This window comes from Colobus angolensis, unplaced genomic scaffold (genome assembly GCF_000951035.1).
Source record: "Colobus angolensis palliatus isolate OR3802 unplaced genomic scaffold, Cang.pa_1.0 Scaffold465, whole genome shotgun sequence".
Taxonomy (NCBI): domain Eukaryota; kingdom Metazoa; phylum Chordata; class Mammalia; order Primates; family Cercopithecidae; genus Colobus; species Colobus angolensis.
In genome coordinates this window covers 2162834-2183523 of record NW_012118099.1, presented here as the reverse complement: position 1 = coordinate 2183523, position 20690 = coordinate 2162834, and the positions used below count along the sequence as shown (strand labels likewise).

The window sequence follows — 20690 nt, the reverse complement described above, 5'->3', positions numbered from 1 at the left end:
TCATGGAGTTTCATATTCTAAGCATTTGAGATCAGAAAAGCTCTATGACTTATTTAATTTACTGTCTCTCTTCATCATTGTTTTCCAAAGTGGAATATAAATCCCATGAAGACAAGAACCAAGATTTTCCTGCACCGCTGTTTCCCTCGCATCTATAACAGTGCTTGGTACTTCTTGTTCAATGTATGAATGTGGATGATACAATAATAAGACAATTTATAATCTACAAGGGGACTAAGACATTTACAGCAGAAGTTTTAATACAAGGGAATGTATTGTTAAAGAATGGGAGATTAGATAGTTTCCAGCTAGGTAATCAAAACAGATTTCAGAGAGAAAGTAGTAACAGAACTAGACTTCAAGGATGTTTAGGAATTTTTCAGGGCAGAGATTTCAATATTGTGTGTTAGGTTAAAAAACTCAGAATTCACCATAGAGGCAATGAAAATACTAAGTATTTCAAATAAAAAGGGATATATAATTAGAACAAGATCCACAAATATTACAAGACCAGTTTCTAGTTCTGACTCGAGGAAAAATAATCAGAAATCATATGCACACTATTACTAATTTATAGCTAAATTTAATGGCCAAAAGCTTTTTCAACTGGAAAATATGATTGCAGGAAAAAAAAAAAAAAACTCCTTTAAGTCATACACTCTATAAAAAAGTTTATAAATTCTATGATATTGATAAAACAAAAAAACACAATCACCTCTGGCAACCATTTTACCCAATTAACAAAAGATTTAGAAAAACTGTGTGTAAGACCTTTATTTTTCTAAATTCTTAACATGCCCTTATCTGCTAAAACTCCAATTTCAGGACATGCAGTGTTTTCCAGGGATGTCCAATATTGTGGCTTCTCTGAGCAACACTGGAAGAATTGTCTTGGGCCACACATAAAATACACTAACACTAGGTGGGCGTGATGGCTCACGCCTGTATTCTCAGCACTTTGGGAGGCTGAGGCGGGCGGATCACCTGAGGTCAGGAGTTCAAGAGCAGCCTGGCCAACATGGTGAAACCCCATCTCTACTAAAAACACAAAAAAACAGCAGGCGGGCATGGTGGTGGGCGCCTGTAATCCCAGCTACTCAGGAGACTGAGGCAGGAGAATCACTTCAACCCAGGAGGTGGAGGCTGCAGTGAGCTGAGATCGCAACACTGCACTCCAGCCTGAGCAACAGAGAGAGACTGTCTCAAAACAACAGCAGCAGCAAAAAAAACCACAGTAACACTATCGACAGCTAATGAGCTTTAAAAAAAATTGTAAAGAAGTCTCATAATGTTTTAGGAAAGTTTATGAATTTGTGTTAGGCCGCATTCAAAGCTGTGGGTTGGACACGCTCATTTTAAACTATCCTTTCCTATGGGGGGAAAAATTCAGATTTTTTTTTTAAGTTAAATGTTTAAAACAAGATTTTATGCTTGCCTGCGTATTTTTTTTTAAGTATGTCTTGTTCAATTTTTTTTTTATACTTTGATCTCTACTTAAAACCTAAAACAGCTACAAGACTGCCCCCAAAATTACAATTTTACAATATAAACTGTATTCATAAAGATGCCATTTTAACACTGAGGAGCTTAGTGACTTAAGGTCACTAAAACAGCACCAAATGTTTATGCACTGTGGATTCAAGAAAGAGTAGCACATAGGATGATTTTTTTTAAAGCCTTTTTCCCAAGAAAATAAGATTAAAATGATCATTCATTTAATATTTAAAATGTTCTAAAATGCCCAGATTACCTGATAAATCAGTTTATAACACACAAATCAGCCCTTAAAATACATCATAATTGATAAGAAAAATCTCAATACTGATGTTAAAAACAAAATTGGATGCTTATGAAAGAATAAATACAGGGCATAGTAATGGCATTTAGAACTTTAAACCAAAGCCTTGGGTCAAAAGACTTTTGTTCTTATACCAATATTCCCAAAGTCTTACCTTGAATGAGAAAATGTAAACTTTTAAAATATCGTATTTAATAACTGCAGATGGCATTGCCCAATGCTATACCATTTTCTTCCTTTTTGAATGTCTTTCCTTCCTCTTGCTACATGCTGAATTTTTTTAAAGTATAGACTATAAAATTATTTCACTCTGAATGTCCGAAGATAAGTGTTTGCAAGGGTCCCAACTTACTATTAAGTAAAATGAAAAAAAAAAAATCTATCTAGCATTACTGGACTATCTCAATCAAACTGGAAACCTCTTGATCACCTGACTACCCCTAAGAGTAGGTTGGTGCAACAGTAATTGCGTTTTTACCATTACTTTCAATGGCAAAAACCGCAATTATTTTTGCACCAACTTAATAGTATCTAATATATATTATAGACTCATTTTAAGCATTAGGAGAAGGAGTCACCTAATAAAGGCATCCATAATGCATATTTAATATTATGTTTTCAGAGGGAAGTGAGAAAAGAAAATCAAGACAATCTAATAAATGTAATTCCCTTTTTCAAAATAGATCAATGTTTTATAACTACAACTTCATATTTACTTTATAGGTCTTTTAAAACTTTCTCTGCCAAGTACTCCAAGGTCAGGTGAATTATCTTAAGTGTCATACACCTTTTATACAAGCAGAAAGGTTTAAGAATTAGAATAAATTTCATTTCACATTCAAATACCCTCTCAATATGATACAGACAGGAGACAGGGAAATACTAGGTAGAAGAGGGCAGTTCTCCAGCAAAGGCCCCACTCCAAGCTTGGAAACCTGCAACCCTAAATAGGAACAGGCATTCCTTTTTTCGCACCCAAAAGATGCCTTTTGGTCTGCCATGCCCCCTTATCCGGTGCCCATAAAAACCCCAAATCCCCTGCTCCACAAGGAGATGAATGGAGGAGCAGAATGGCAAAACAGTGCAGCAGAGAGAAGAGAAGGAATGTTTGAACGCTGAGAGGAGTTTGGCTGGGGATGGTCAGAGAGGAAACTGGCTGCTGGACAGCCCAACTCCAGGGGAAGATTATCTTCCCACTCCACCCCCACTTCCAGCTCCCCATCCATCCCACTGAGAATCACCTCCACGACTCAATAAAACCCATGCATTCATTTTTCAAGTCCGTGTACAACCTAAATCTTCCTGGATGCCAGACAATGACCTGGGTACCAGGAGGGTACTGAGCTGGTTAACACTTAGGCCATCTGCAAGGCTAAAGGGGCTCACTGTAACACACTCCCACTTGGGTTTCGGGAGCTGCAGGCTTCCACCCCTGCATGCTGCCATGGAGCTGGATCCCAGGGGCATTTGCCCCAGCTTCTGCACCTGCCCATCTGTGTGCTCCCCCTCCCATAAGGGGTTTGAGCACGGATGGTGGCCCAAACAGATGGGCCACTCCCCTGTTGCACATCCTGCGAGGGGGGTCAGGGAACTCTCCCATTTCAAATAGACACAGGCTATTAGTAAGGATCTTGATCCTGAACCAGTGTCTACCTCATATACTATGGTAAGGGCTTCTTCCTAATCTTTTTCTGAAGAAAGTCTGCTATTTAATTCCAACACTTAGATTTTCTCAACAAAACACTTGGGAATTCCATAGTAAAGGAATTTTTTTGATGTGTGGTGCTTTGGGGATTTTTGAGATAGGGTCTCACTGTCACCCAGGCTGGAATGCAGTGGCATGATCACACCTTGCTGCAGACTCAACCTCCTGGGCTCAGGTGATTCTCCCAACTTAGCCTCCCGAGTAGCTGGGACTACAGGCCTGCACTACCAAGCCCAGCTATTTTTTTTTTTTTTTTTAAGTTTTTGTAGAGACAGGGTTTCACCATATTGCCCAGGCTGGTTTCAAACTCCTGGACTCAAGGGATACACCCACCTCAGCCTCCCAAAATGGTGGGATTACAGGCATGAGCCATCATGCCCAGCCCCTCCTTCTCCTTTTGAAACTGTTTTTGTCTAACACTATTCTAGTATTAAGAATATGCTGCTTGAATAATCAAGAAACAACAGCGACTTCCTCTGGGGAACAGAACTGAGTGGCATTCTCTTACTGTTTAAATCTTGAACAACTGCTTGGACTACTTTTAACAAAAAAATTGCTGTAAATTATACTTATCGAAAATAATCTGGCTGGGCGCAGTGGCTCACGCCTATAATCCCAGCACTTTGGGGGACCAAGGCGGGTGGATCACCTGAGGTCAGGAGTGTGAGCACACCCTGGTCAACATGGTAAAACTCTGTCTCTACTAAAAATACAAATTAGCTGGGTGTGGTGGCGCATGTCTGTAACTCAGGAGGCTGGGGCATGAGAATGGCTTGAATCCGGGAGGCAGAGGTTGCAGTGAGCCAAGACCGAGCCACTGCACTTCAGCCTGGGGTGACAGAGCAAGACTCCATCTCAAATAAAATAAAATAAAATAAAATAAAATAAAAATCTGTAATTGCCAGCGGCTAGAAAGACCCTTCAAAATTAGTATTTTCTACCTTCCAAAGCACCCAAATAGTGATAAAAAGTCTAAGCTCATTAGCACTATATGTAAGGTCCTTTAAGGCCTTGGCCCTTCACACTCCTCCATCCTTACCCACCGCCACCCACTCACCTACTCTAGCTACACTCCAACCATTTGGAATTCTGCGTGCTCACCACCAAATCACTATACCATTTCATTTACTGGAAGGTTCTTACCTCTGCTTTTTCACCTAGCTAATGTGGGCTCATTTTACAGGACCCAGTTTAGATGACCTCTCCCAAAAGCCTTCCCTAAGTCCTGCCAGAGTTAGATCTGCCCCTACCCCCACCCCAGTGTTTCCATAGATCCCTGTGCTTACCAGCTATCTCATTTACCACATACTTGGGATTACCTACATATTGGTCTTTCTTACTAAAAGCTATTTGAGGACAAGACTCTTGTATGTCATAATTGTATTCTCAAATGTATTCTAGTATTGTGCCTGGTCCAAAGTAGGTACCCAAATAGCTGTAGAATATGAATGAACTACCTCTCATACTTCAAGGCCCAATTCTGTGAAGCTGTCTATACCTATCCTAAGCAGCCAGCTGCTTTTTTCTCCATGCTCCCAAAGTACCAACTCGACTAATATCTATTTCTCTCCATTAGACTATGAGCTTCTGAACAAGTTTTTTCTTCTTCATAGCTACACAAGCACTGTCCCAGGTATCTAGTAGCAATTAATTATTTGTTGAGTGGATGAAGAGTATATATATTGTTAAAAATACATGTGGAAAAAATAACAAGCACAGGATAGTCTGCTCACCTCTGATTTATTTTTTCATCTTTACTAAGAGATCATAAAACCCTAAAAATATTTTGTGCTTGCTTTAGGATTAGGGAAAGGGAGATGGTAAAAGATCAGACTATTCCCCAGATAGCTCCTTATCCTCTGACTTACTGAAACTCTGCTTTATCATCTGAATTATGTTCTCATTTCTAATCATTAAACCCTAGACCCCCACAAAATCAGAGCCCTCCCAGTAGCTTAGAAGCAGGGAATTCCCACTGTAATTGCTTGCAAAGAGTAGCGATGGGGGCAGTAATGGTAAGGTAAGGAGGAAAACTTTTACACCAGAGCAACAAAAAGAGATGAAATGTTCCTAACATCCCAATTTCAAACTTTGAATTCATTTTCCTCTAGAAATAGCATTATTCAATGTTACACATGGTAGTAACGGCAGTTAAAAAAAGCATATAAATTAAATTTTTTTTGTGGGCAGGGCTGGGACATCATCATTCCAGGCAACACATTATTCCTATGGGATCATGACAGATGTTTAAATTTTTTAACTACTATTCTCATGTTTTCCCCTCCCACAAAAGAAAACCTGAATATCACAACAGGTTTAGCACAGTGCACTATATATATGTGTGTGTGTGTGTGTGTGTGTGTGTGTGTGTGTGTGTGTTTTCATCCACAGTTCCTGGATTTTTTTTTTTTTTTTTTTTTTGAGATGGAGTCTGGAGTCTGACTCTGTCACCCCATGCTAGAGTGCAGTGGCATAGTCTTGGCTCACTGCAACCTCCGCATCACAGGCTCAAGCAATTCTCCCATCTCAGCCTTCTGAGTAGCTGGGACCACAAGGCTGTACCAATATGCCCAACTAATTTTTTTATTTTTTGTAGAGGCAGGGTCTCTTCATGCTGCCCAGGCTAGTCTCAAACTGCTGAGCTCAAGTGATCAGTCCACCTCAGCCTCCCAAAGTGCTGGGATTACAGGCGTTAGCCACCGCATCTGGCCAGTTCCCAGCTCTTCATTCCCATAGTGCTTATTACAGTTTTGTTTTGTTTTTTTTTTAAATAATGTTGGGGCACTTCAGGCCTCAGGAACATTCTAGAATCTCTCTCTCTAACCTTCTTCTGACCTCCTTTCACCAGCCCAAGGCATGACTCTAATCTGGTTTTGGGTCAAAAACCCCTAATTCCAGAGAGGGTTCTGTCCCCATATCAAAGAAGAAATGCTACACAGAGAGGCCAAGAAAAGTCAGAACAGACAGGCCTTCCTGGGCTTAGATCATGCACTTTCTTGTCCAGTCACATTTCTACATGGTTGTCAATCATACCTACGCAACGAGGCCTCCGTAAAAAGCCAAGAGGACAGGTTCAGACAGCTTCCATATAGCTGAACGTGTGGAAGTTCCTGGAGGTTGGTACACCCAGAGAAGGCATGGAAGCTCCGCACCCCTGCCCCTGTACCTCACTCTGTGCATCTGTTCATCTGCATCCCCTGTAATATCCTTTACAATAAACCAGTAAATATAAGCAAGTGTTTCCCTGAGTTCTGTGAGATGCTCCAGCAAACTAATCAACTCCAAACAGGGGGTAGTGGGAACCCCAACTTGAAGCCAGTCAGAAGCTCCAGAAGCTAGGACTTGGGACTGGGGGGAAGGAGGGGGTGGTCTTGGGGACTAAGCCGTCAACCTGTGGGATCTGATGATATTTCTGGATAGACAGTGTGGGAACTGAATTGGAGGATACCCAGTGGGCATCTGCTGTCGGTGTGTGGGGAAAAATCCCCACGTCTTTGGTCGCGGGTGTCTTTTTTTTTTTTTTAATTCAATTGGTAAATTACTCAAGATGAGACACAGATGTCTTTTATTATGTTAATGATTGTTGTGGTTGGTGTGGGAGCAGAGGAAAAACAAGGGTTTAGAGTTTTACTGAAACACACAGTGTTTAAAATATTTACCATAATAGTATGGAAATTTATGTAACTCACAAAACCAAACCATATATTACTTTAGTACTACTGTACTAAAATACAATAGATGAATGTACAATAAGCTAATCAACTAACTCCCCTGTAACTTCAAACTCTTCAATAAATGTCATCTTCACCTATTTATCTTAGTTGAAATCAGATGACACCACTTTCTGTGCAGCTTTCTTAATGGTGGGTCTTTTTTTCTCTCACATCCTATGTACTTTAGGCCAGGAGATAGGAATAGGATACTGAAGGGTCTAGAGCAAATTTGTCCCCCGGGCTGCATGGCCCAGGATGGCTTTGAATGTAGCCCAACACAAATTTGTAAACTTTCTTAAAACATTATGAGATTTTTTTTTTTTCTGCGATTTTTTTTCAAGCTCATCAGCTGTTGTTAGTGTAATTTTATGTGTGGCCCCAGACAATTATTTTGCCAGTGAGGCCCAGGGAAGTCAAAAGATTGGACAAGCCTGGTCTAGAGGGAGGCAAAAAATATGCTCCTTGCATCCAATTACCACTTCCAAACCATTTCTCCTCCTTTCTTAAACGCCCGAGATCTCCTGACATGATACCCAACTGTGTACCCTCTGTTGCCTCCAACACTCGTCTCCACTCTTACCCCTACCATCACTCTCAGTGACTTCAAAGTCTATGTGGATTACCCACCTAACACTCGGGCTTATTAGCTCCTTAACTTCTTCACCTCCAAATACTCACTTCCATGATCCACTCAGGACCTTGTCATCATCAACAACTGCATCACCTCCAAATTCTTAACCAAAAATCTAAAAAATCAAACTTCCAGTCTTTATTTTTTTTATTTTATTTTATTTTTTGAGGTGGAGTCTCACTGTCGCCAAGGCTGGAGTATAGTGGCATAATCTCCATCTTCCGGGTTCAAGCAATTCTCCTGCCTCAGCCTCTCAAGTAGCTGGGATTGCAGGCACACGCCACCATGCCTGACTAATTTTTGTATTTTTAGTAGAGACAGTTTCACCATGTTGTTCAGGCTGCTCTTGAACTCCTGACCTCAAGTGATCCACCTGCCTCGGCCTCCCAAAGTGCTGGGATTACAGGCATGAGCCACTGCACCCAGCCCCAGATTTCCAGTCTTTAAAATGTATCTCCTGCCCCTCCAGTTCATTGTACCATCTCCAAATTCAACAATCTCTTACCTTACTGTGTTCTCCAAGCCAATAAAAAATGCTCTCATTTTTCACCATCCATTACTTTTATCTTTACTATTCTCTTTAGATGCAACAATAACCACTCTCTTTCAAACTCTCAAACCCCTTACTCTTCTCGCCTTCTATTACCTGGTAAAATCCCAACTCTAGCTGAACTGATCTATTCCACTTTTACGTACCTGTACCAGAGCAGCAGCTTATTACAGAGGAAAGGGGGAAAATCAGCTAACAAGGCTAGTTGGTTTCACTTCAAATTCACAACTATAAACATCAAAGGATATCCAACACTGCCTAGCAGGACTACTATGTTTCCTGGAAAGTTTGCCTTCCCACACTCTAAGTGTCTTTTTTGTCTCCTCAAATTTGTAACAGACCTATTTTTCTCCCTATGCCACTCTTTGCTGACGACCTACTTCATGGAGAATATAAAAGCTATGGAGAGAAATTCCCTCATATTTTTAGGCAAGTTAAGTCACCCATCTTCCTTGGGCCTCTGTTTTCGCACATTTAAAATAGGAGATGGTTAGGATGGGAGGGCACATGAGAGACTTAATGATATTTACGGTCTCTTCCAGTTCTCAAATTCTCTGTCCACTTCATTTTATCTTTCAGGTTTTTAAAGGCAAGCAAGCAAATCTAAAACAAAAAGCGATTTAAATCTAACATAGCAGGGAATAAAAGGAACTATAATAGGAATCTTCAACTTAGTATTTTCTTCTAGCAAAGAGAAAAAAATAATCAAGTAAACAGTAAACAAATAAGAATTCTAGGTTTTCATACAAGAGAGCTGGTTTTGTTCTTTATAGACACATCAATTTAATCACAAAGAAATGGATGGCATTTCATATTAACAGCTGTGACTAATATCAAATCAAATATCTATAAAGGAAAACTATATTGGTACATTATACTAAATTTTTAACACTCCTCCATCACAGAAGAATGCCAATTTATGTAGACTACCAAAACTTAGTTTGCCTAGTAGAATTTCTAACATATGTGTTTGGCTTCCATATTTAATAGATTTAATCTCAGAATTCAAATGCAAATTGTACCTACATTTTAAATAGATGTGGGTAAGATTTTTAAAATCGTATTTTGTCCTTGAGATGTAAAAAAAAAGTTTAAATTAAAAATAAAAATCATGACACCTACATGGCATAGATTTGTCAGAATTATTATTGAAAATTGGCCAGGTACAGTGGCTTACAACTGTAATCCCAGAACTTTGGGAGGCCGAGGTGGGAGGATCACCTGAGGTCAGGAATTCAGGAGTTCAAGACCAGCCCAGCCAACATATTGAAACTCCATCTCTACTAAAAATACAAAAATTAGCCGGGTGTGATGGCACCTACCTGTAGTCCCAGCTACTCAGGAGGCTGAGGCAGGAGCATCGCTTGAACCCGGGAGACGGAGCTTGCAGTGAGTGGAGATCACGCCACTCCAACCTGGGCAACAGAGTGAGACTCTGTCTCAAAAAACAAACAAACAAACAAACAAAAATTATTATTGAAAATGAGGCCGGGTGCAGTGGCTCACACCTGTAAACCCAGCACTCTGGGAGGCCAAGGTGGGTAGATCATTTGAGGTCAGGAGTTCGAGACAAGCCTGGCCAACATGGTAAAACCCCACCTCTACTAAAAATTCAAAAAAAAAAATTAGCCGGGCGTGGTGGTGCACACCTGTAATCCCAGCTACTCAGAGGGCTGAGGCAGGAGAACTGCTTGAACCTAGGAAGCAGAGATAGCAGTGAGCCAAGATCGTGCCACTGCACTCCAGCCTGGTTGACAGAGTGAGACTCTGTCAAAAGAAAGAAGAAGGAAAGAAGGAAATAAAGAAAATGAACCCATTTCCAACAAAAATACTAAAAGAAAAATTTGTCTGCAGTCTCTCCTCAGCTTAGTACATTCTCCATACAGCATCACTTCAAAAATGTTCACATTACGTTCTATTTGCTTACATAATTCCTACTCTAAGGCACTACTTACATACAAGTATTTTTTGCTTTTCCAGTCATACAAAATAACCTGTCTCCTTCCCTTAGGGCTTTGCAAAGTACTAGGAACTAACCTAACTAACTTTTAAAGAATTAAAAGGCAACCATAGCTTAAAGTCTACCTTTTCCAGGTATCTCATTTGTACCATCAAAGGAGCCCTAACACAAAGGAATGGCTAATGTAGAAATTTCAAGTCTTCCTGAACAAGTTAGTCAAAGAAATATTTGGACTTACACCTGAAGAAACAGCAGACCAGGTTATTCAGACCAAGTATCCTTACAAAGACAATTTAAAAAGCTAGATAAGATAGTAAAACGATCTTAAAAGCACCAAATAACCACCAAAATAATGAGGAATGAATAATGAGCTCAAATCCACTAGAAGTCCGGAACCCAGAAAGGTGACCTCAACTTTTGCTTTTTGTGAGTTTGCCAACAAAGAAGCATTTAAGAGGCTGAGCTTTGTTGTCTGTTGCCTGCATTGCAGGCACAGGAGACCAAAGTCAGAGTCTGAGACCCACCAAGGGTAAGGACTGCAGTGAAAACAGCATTGGCTTTGGGCTGAGACTCTAAATGGCTGCACCCTAGAAGGAAAGAAGGAACCAGAAGGAAACCATGGACTGAAGTCAGTTTCAAGTCATCTAGGTGGCCCAGGAAAGTTAAAGATTTGAAATTTGATTAAGATGTTTTCACAGCCCCAGGCACTTGGTGATAGCAAACGAAAATCTTCTTTAGAGAAATATTAACTTCACCTTATATTATATACATCAATTTATTTCTACAACACAACTGAATCAGCTTCATAGAGACTTCCCAACATTGGAATTATCAGACACAAACTGAAAAATAACTATGCTTACTACATTCAAGGGGATAAAGGCCACACTTAAATATTTTTGCTTAAAATTGAAAACTATAAAAAGTGATATAGATTTGAAAAGAACCAAACAAAAATTCTATACTAAAAAATAAAATAACCTAAATTAGGTATTTACTGGATGAGCTGATAACGGATTAGGCACAGGTGAACCACAACTACAACAACGCCTTTGGTCAAAAAGCAGCAAAAAAAAAAAAAAAAAGGGGGGAAAAGAAAAAAGGTAAGAGACAAGATAAGAAGGTCTAACATACTAAACTAGTCCCAAAATTACAGGAGAGAGAATATGAAGCAAAGACAATATTTGAAAAAATAATGGCTAAGAAATTTCCAGGACTGAAGGACTGATAAGACACGAATCCACATATTCACACAGCCCAAAGAATGCCTAATCACAGCATAGTAAAACAGAAAGCCAAAGCCAAACATAAAAATCTTAAAAGCAGCCAAACAAAATCATATTATCTTCAAAGGTAAGACACAAAGAGCTGAGGTCTCAACAACAATGAAATGTGCCGAAATAAAGTAACCACCAATGTTACTCAATGTGCTAAAATAGAGTAACTGCTAACCTAGAATTCTGTACCTAGCAAAAATATCCTTTAAGAATGAGATAAATTAAAGACATTTTCAAGCCAACTAAAGGAAATTCTAAAGGGTATGTTTCAGATCCTTCAAAATCAAAGAAAGCAATTTTAAATGCAAGACCACAGGAAAAGTAAAAAGATGATAAAGACATGCATTAACTTAAATAAAATATCGGCAGTATAAAACAGTAACAACAACAATAACGAGGAAGAAAGAGAAAAAGTAAGAATGAATTAAAATGCACAACAAAACTGTATGAGTAGTGGCTGGGCATGGTGGCTCACACCTGTAATCCTAGCATTCTGGGAGGCTGGGACTTCGAGACCAGCCTAGCCAAATGGTGAAACCCCATATCTACTCAAAGTACAAAAAAATTAGCCAGGCATGGTGGCACATGCCTGTAATCCCAGCTAGTCGGGAGGCTGAGGCATGAGAATTGCTTTAACTTGGGAGGCAGAGGTTGCAGTGAGCCAAGATCACGCTACTGCACTCCAGCCTGAGCAACACAGCGAGACCGTCTCAAAACAATAACAAAAACAAACAAACAAACAAACAAAAATAACTATATGAGGAGGGCTGCAAGTCGAATTAAAGTGCATTATCTGAGAAAAGGATAAAGGTATTGATTAACATTAGATTTTATAAGACAGCAATTTCCAAAATAACTAGTAAAAGAAGATCAAACAATAATAAAGAGAAAGCTAGTGCTGTTATATTCATCCCAAACTAGACTTTAATGTGAAAGTACTACCAGAATAAAAGAGGAAAACGTAATAATGTTGAGTCACTGAGAAGATATAGCTATTACACATTTCGATGCATCCAATAGCATAGCCTCAAATTTATAAAATATTAGAGAACTACGAGGGAAATACTCAAATTTACAATCATAATGGAGTATCCTAACATACGTTTTTAGTAACTGATGAACAAACAAAAGATCACTCACGATACTTAAGATCTGAAATGCAAGATTAACAAATACGACCTAATAAAAAAATACAGAGAACTGCACTCAATAAATAGAGAGGGAAAAAAAAAAAAAAGACAATATACTGGGCCATATACGGATCTCAAATTTTAAGTCTGAAATAATAGGCCTTTGAAACAGAGTATGTTGTTGGATTACACAGTACTTTTACAAATTAAAAACAAATAAAATAACTAGAAAATCTCCATGTTTAGAAATAAAAATATAATACTTCCAAATAATCCAAAAGTCAAGGTACAAATCATAATAGAAATCTGAAAACATTTTAAGTGAATTATAAAAATACTATGTACCGAAAAATACTGCATATCAAAACTAGTAATAGAACTAGCTAAAATGGTGCTTAGAGGGAAATGTTTACCTTTATGAATATATTTAAAAAGAAGAAATGCTGAAAATCAAAGAACTTCACAAAAGAATCCCAAAAAGTAGGAGGGAAGGAAATAAGGAGCAGAAATTAAATTAACGCAATAGAAAATAAACATACAACAGACTAGCAAAATTCAAAATAGTTCTTTCGAAAGACTACTGATGGTTCCTTGGAAAGACTACTGATCTCTGGTGAAACTAATAAAGGAAAAGGAAAAAGTACAAATAACCTACGTCAGATATGAAAAGGGAATCTTTTCCTGCAGCCATTAAAAGGACCACAGAATATTTATTATAAACAATTTCATGCCAGTAAATTTAAAATTGTAGATACAAGAATTCTTAGGGGAAGAATTACAAAAATAATCACAAGATAGAATACTTGAATAGGCTTAAAAACAATACACTGAATTAATAATTAAAAACCTTTCTTCCCAACAGAAATGATAAATGCTCAAAGTGACAGGTACTCTAAATACCCCAACATGATCATTACACATTTTATGCATGTATCAAAATATCACATGTACCCCATAAATATGTACAAATAAATACCAAATTTTAAAAAACATTTCCACAAAGAAAACTCCCAGCCCAGATGGTTTCTCTGAGATGTTATAACAAATATTTAAGGAAGAATTCATTCCAACTATACACAAACTCTTCCAGAACCAAAAATGATGGGCACCTCATTTTATTTTATTTCACATCTTGACAAGAATGGTACAGGCCACCTCACTCATGAACACTCAGGTCTCTTAGCACAAAGGGCTTCTCAAAAAGCCCTTCCCTTACCAAACTAAAGTAGTATTCCCTGTTCCCTGAACCTATTTTATTCTATTTCAAGGCCTATATACTACCTGATGTTATTTGTGTTTGTGTATGTGTACATACATAATATTTACTATGTCCCCCACTAAAATTTAAGCTCAGATAACACAGGCTCTGTTTTGTTCCCACCCAGTGTTGCCACACTGTCTGCCTACAGCAGGCCTTCAAAAATATTTGTTCAACTAATAATTGGTTTTGGTTTTGTTGAGAAAATGACAAAAACACAAGTAGAATTCAGTAGCACTTTCAAATGAATTCATACTGTATTATAGTAATTGCAAGAGTATCATATACATGCTTTAGTGGTAGCAGTACAAGGTACATAATTCAGGATTCAAAAATAACTGATGAAGGAATGAGGCATTCTTAAATTTCCAAACATCTCCCATCCCCCAGGGGAACCACAACTCTATTTCAGTAGTTGTTTTATATATACCTGTTTCTTCCTTTCTGTATTAGGCACAAAATCATTCACTAACTCCATAAACAGTTATTGTACACTACTATGCCAGGCAGTATTCCAGACATTTAGACATTAAGAATATAATAATTAAGATAAGGTAGAGTAATGCATAGGACAGAAAAATAATACCCATAGAGTGATATATAATAGAGGCATATAGATTGTAAAGCTGAAGCATGACAGAGGAGCTAATAAACTTTTTAGGGGTAGATGTTTAGGGAAGGTTTCAGAAGTGGTGATACTAAATAAATACTTGTAAAATCAAATACAAAATATTTTTCATTTTACTATATGTGAAATGAGGATATGAAGTCTGAAAGTACTGCAGTAATTTACCACCATAAGATAAGCTAGCCCAAGAATGAAACCAAATCATGGGGAATAATGGAGAATGAATAAGAGAAATCAAGTCCTTCATGTTTTCATGTGAGCCACTGGATGAAACCTTAGCTGAAGTTTACTAGAAGATTTACTCAGTCCCTTATTTTGTTTAAGCCAGTTTTATGCTTTCTGTCACTTGCAATGTAAGAATATAGATGAATCTCTGAATTCTTTCAAAAGGCAAAGCATTTGCTAATTTCAGTGTATACATGTGGAGGGGCACTACTGGTATTTTTGAAGGCACAATTCTGTTTTGTAGGACCATTTCCAAACATCACAGGACACTTAGTGTATCTGGCCTCTACTCAGTAATTATGAGTAGTACCTCACAGTCACTGTGACAACCAAAAATGTCCTCATATAGTATTTCCAAACATCTCCCATCCCCAAGGGGAACCACAACTCTTTCAATAGTTGTTACATACAATATAGCTTTTCTCACAGTAGTTCCAACAGATACGCTTAAATGTACTGCTTGAGTCTGAGAGGTCTAGGGTACAGTGAGCCGTGATTACGCCACTACATGCCAGTCTGGGTGACAGAGTGAAACCCCGTCGCTCTCACAAACAACAAAACATATATGTGCACATATAAACACACTAGGTGAGGTTTGGTGAAGAAATCAAACTGACTCAGTTTAGTATGAGTTAAACTCATGGTAGTATATATGAGATAGACATATATAGGAGGAAGTGGGGAGTTACAGAACCGAGAAACAGCCCCACAGAAGTGATGGTTTATATCATAAAGGATATGATCACCAAGAGAACACAGTGAAAAGCATACGGAACCTTGAGGACACTGGTTACTTCCCCAGGATCCATTCTTCCTTCCCCGTATTGTGTTGCAGTCTTCATCTTCAGATAAGATTTACTCCACTGACTAGGCCACTTAGGATAATTCCATCCCTCTGGACAAAGATATTGTTACAGGTTTGGCAGCATGATCTATGTCTGTTTAATCAAACTAGAGCTTAGGATTGTTGGGAAAAGGCTAGGAGAAGTGGCCTTCTCTCTTCCTTTGGAAATAAATGAAGGGGCTATAATATGAACATCACTAGCGGCAATTTTTTTTTTTTTTATTATTGGAAGGGAAGCCTAAAGCCCAAACAGGAGGACAATGTTGAGAGAACAGCAGATAAATGAGACCTTAGCCCTGATGATATGACAAAGCACTCTTCAAGCCACTTCTATCTACGTACTTGGCAATTACACAAGCCAAAACATCTCTTCGGGTTTTTTTGTTTTTTTGAGATGGGGTCTTGCTCTGTCACCCAGACTGAAGTGCAGTGGCCCAATCATAGCTCACTGCAGCCTTGAACTCCGCCCCTCAAGCAATCCTCCCATGTCGGCCTCCCAGAACTGCTGGGATTACAGGTGTGAGATATCTTTCATTTTTAAACCCCATTTGCAGGCTAACTGATATAAGGAAAATGTGAAGAAACTTCCTGAGAAATAGAGAATCAGGAAGTACAATGCAGAAAAGCCAAGAAATTTAGATCATTTTATGACTACAGAAGACAGTATATTTATATATATATACACACACACACACACACACACACACACACACACACGTATACACATTTCTTTTTTTTTTTGAGACGGAGTCTCATTCTGTCACCCAGGCTGGAATGCAGTGGTGTGATAGAAGACAGTATATTTCACAACTGATCTAAGGCAGCAGTCCTCAACTTTTTTGGCACCAGGGACTGGTTTTGTGGAAGACAATTTTTCCACGGGGCAGAAGTTGGGTGGGGGACGGTTTCAGGATGAAACTGTTCCACCTCAGATGATCAGGCATTAGATTCTCATAAAGAACATGCAATCAAACCCGTTGCATGTGTAGTTCACAACAAGGTTGGCGTTCCTATAAGAAACTAATGCTGCCACTGATCTGCCAGGAGGTGGAGCTCAGGCAGTAATGCTTGCTCGCCCGCTGCTCACCTCCTGCTATGCTGCCCAGTTCCTAACACCAAACAAGCCAAGGACGGATAACTGTCTGCAGCCTGGGGGTTGGGGACTCCTGGGTCTAAGGAAACCAAGGACGACAGAGGAAATATCATTGGATTTGGTGATTGAGAGGTCACAGATAACTTATAAAACAGTTGTTTCAGTGGTGAAATGGTAAAGACAGTCCGAGTGCAAAGGATAGAAGCATTTAGTAAGAACTCTACAATGTACCAAACACTTGGATGGACATTTAACATGTGTTAATTTCTTCAACTACTACCCTGTGAGATAAGTATAACATATTTTATAGATACAGAATGAAATCTGAATAGTAACATACCCACAGTCACATAGCTACTCAAGTGTTTTTAAAAGACTTCAAAAACCAAGATCAAAAGCTCTATCTTGCTCAAAAGTCAATGTTCTTCCTACTATAACAGCTTCCTGGGATGAAAGAATGAGTCTTTAAAGAAAAGAACAGAAATAGAGTGGCATAGCAGACTCAAGCTTTAGAATGTCCTCCCAGAGTTGAACAGCATACACACTTATATGGCAGAAGATACAAGCATCTATGTAGACTAGAGAGGGAGAGGCTGAAGAAGGTGGATAGGAAATGAAAACAGACAGTTTCTAGAGAAAGAAAGATGGGAAAGGGTAATCATGGACACGTTTGGAGGGAGGGGGTTGCTCTTGAAAAGAAGGAAGGTCATTTCTTCCTGAGATATATGTAAATAAAGAGATGACATTGAGATGAAAAAAGTAAAGTGGAAGTATACCTCAGATGGTTGAGATTTTTCTCAGTAAAGGAAGAGATCAAGTTATTTGCTATAAAAACCTTAGGAAATGAGAAGAAAAGGAACACAACACTAGAGACCCAGCAGAGAGCACCAACTGGCATAAAAACTGACCAATATCCTCATACAGCTGTCTCTGATGTCCCTCAGAATTTCAGGTGTCAAACTGATAAAGCTAGGGAGGCTTATTTAGGATTGGGCACTGGAAAGGTACATCTACAGAAAGTGAAGCATTCTAGGCCACCAATAGGAGCTTAGTAAAAGCTGATGATCATAGGATCCTGGTTACACAGGGAGGCAAATGAAATCAGCACTAGGGTAACGGGTTGGACGAACAGGGAGACAAAGAAGGTTCATAAAGAGAAAGTGGGAGAGAAAGGAAAAAATACCAAATTCCATAGGAGTGGAAGAGTGAGAGGGTTGGTTGGTTTGTTTGGAGACAGGGTCTCGCTGTCACCCAGACTGCAGTGCAATGGCACGATCTTGGCTCACTGCAACCTCCACATCTCGGGCTCGAACAATCCTCCTGCCTCAGCCTCCCAAGTAGCTGGAATCACAGGCATGCCCATGCCCGTCTTTTTTTTTTTTTTTTTTTTCGTACATATGAGGTTTCGCCATGTTGCCTAGGCTGGTCTCAAACTCGTGGACTCATGCGATCCATCCGCTTTGGCCTCTCCCAAAGTGCTGGAATTACAGGCATGAGCCACCACACCCTGCCAAAGTCAAAGGTTTTAGAGTTTGAGGTCAGATGTTTTTTGATACAGAGCTTCAAATCATTTTGCCAGAAGCAGTAAGCCACTGACTGGGGCTCAGAAACCCCGACTTTGCTACAGTACCTTCAAACTGTATGCAGAGAATTCAGAGACAACCAGCTCTAAAAACACACAGGCTCTGGTTCTAGAAAAGTGAAGGCTAGCAACGAATCAACTAGCCCATACAAGAATAAAACATAAAAATATTCCTCCTTCTTTTAAGCTGAACAATTCTATCTCTAAAATTTAAAAATGCATTAATAGGTCAAAAGTCCACAGCAAAGGGAAAAACAGATTATGTGTTATGAGACAGAATGAAAAGTAAACAAATCTGTCAGGCTATTTATAACCCACACGTTAAAAACTTTTAGCATACAATTCTAATACAGCAGGCATAGTTTGTGCTTATAACTTTGGAGAACAACTAGCATAACTTCAAGAAAACGATGTTGCTCAATTTAATGTTAATAAAAAGGTCCACCCATTAGCAATCTCAAAGGGCAAGCTATCATTTATATTTTTAATCTCACTTCTACAATTCTGGGGCTCTTGACACATTATCCAACCCTTCCATCCAGGGAAAGATGGAAAAATTAGCCATGGCAACTTCCTCCACTACCGCTTTCATCCCACATTTTGCACTTCAAACTCTGGCAAGGTACCACGTTATTTAGGACAGTCTTTTACACTAGTAATTCTGACTACCCTTGCTCCACAAATAAAGGAGGGAGTACTGAGACTAGCACAAGTCTAAATTATATGGAAAATATCAAGTACTCCTAAGGAGTGTTAAGCAGTAACAACAATCGAGAATACAAGCAATTTAAGAAGTTTTGAACTTAAAAAGCTTTTCTCCATTTTAGTCCTGTCTAAATAGAAACAAAGGGCTTGTACAACATGGAATTCTAAAACGTCAGTGGGCAATTTAAGCTAACACTGAGTAAAAGAATAAATCACTTATCCTTGCTTGTACCATTAAGTGATGTCTTACATGTCCTGCATAAACTCTTCTTTTTTAAAACGAATATAACACTTCCCAATTCTTTCACTAGATCTAGAAAGCCCACGCCCCCACCTCAAAGGTTCAGAGGCCAAAGATTTCCTACAGCCGAAAAAAATGAATGATTTAGATGAACAATCATTTGTCAACACAGGCACCATTCCTCTACTCCGAGGGTCAAGGGGTCAGACTCTGACCTAAACCATCCAAGGCTCCTGGGGACTTGATTCTCTCATCAAAGTGAACAAAATTCACTGGCCTTTGGATAACAGCCCTTTCTTTGTAACTCCACATGCCGGGCTATCGGGTATTTTCCCAGGCAGAGAGTTTAAAACTTTTAGAGGAGGCAAGAGGGTCGAATCGAGGAAGATGGGGAAGCGACTAAAATGGGAGGGGCGGACGACCCACCCACCTAACGCGAACTGGGCACCGCTTGCAGAGGCGAAGCTCCAGCAACAGCCAGGAAAGGTGGAGGACGGCGGGCGTCGCGAGCCCCTTCCACTGCGTGAGAATGGAGGACCTGCAAAGCCAGGGGCCAACTGGAGGCCTGAATGGGGAGTGCGGGGAGGGGAGAGGGTGGGACGTGGAGAGAAGAGAGCCACAGAGTCGGGCCGAGCACCGTAGGGTCCCAAGCAACGGCGGGGCAAAGCCGAGGAAGCTTTGCCGGGGAGGAGACGTCAATGCTTGCAGCCTCACTCACCTGCCAGACGCTCGCCCAGTGGCCAGAAGTACGAGCGCCGCCTGGGCTTTTCGTCTCCTGCCGGACGCAGCTCCTGCTGCCGCCGGTGCTCCAGGACCGGAGAGTTGAGGGTGGTACAGAAACGGGCAAAGCAGCGACCGGACCCGAGGCCAGGGAGGCGTACATAGGGAGCGCTGGGGCCCGAGAAGGCAACTGCGTTCTTCACCTTCCTCACCAACAGCCAACAACGGTTCCCGGGAACAGCATCGAGCCAACCTCGGTCCGCTGCTCCCGGACCTTAGCCCGCAGGTCCCCCCCACAGCAGCGGCCAGGCTTCCGGCGGCCACACCCCGCCCCCTTGCTACTTGCCCTCCGCCATCTTGTGGGAGGTGGGAAGAATACACTGCGCATGCGTGAGAGGTGGTGCAGGCTTCCCACAGCACAGGGACTACAGCCTGTTATGCGCAGGCGCAATGGGTGCTGCGCGCAGCTTGCGGGGCACTGCTTCGCGTTTCTGTACCGTGAGCCATTGCTGGCTAGGCAGCCGAGTCTCAGTCGCCGTACCTACTGTCCTTGTCTGAATTGTGCTGTAGCCCAGTTAATAGATCCTTCTGCACACACTAGTCCGTTATTATTCTGCAAACATCTGTCGA

General features: G+C 40.2%; 1 protein-coding gene across 2 annotated transcripts in view; it reads right to left on the bottom strand.

Moving 5' to 3' along the window:
- Window positions 1–20435, bottom strand: part of APC (adenomatous polyposis coli) — a 147168-nt gene extending 126733 nt beyond the window's left edge. For both annotated transcript variants that reach the window (XM_011958282.1, XM_011958285.1), the window contains exon 1: window positions 20059–20435. In XM_011958282.1, the coding sequence (XP_011813672.1) occupies window positions 20059–20223 (165 nt within the window). In that variant the 5' untranslated portion in view covers window positions 20224–20435. The remainder of the gene's footprint in view (window positions 1–20058) is intronic.
- Between the last annotated feature and the right edge of the window lie 255 nt (window positions 20436–20690).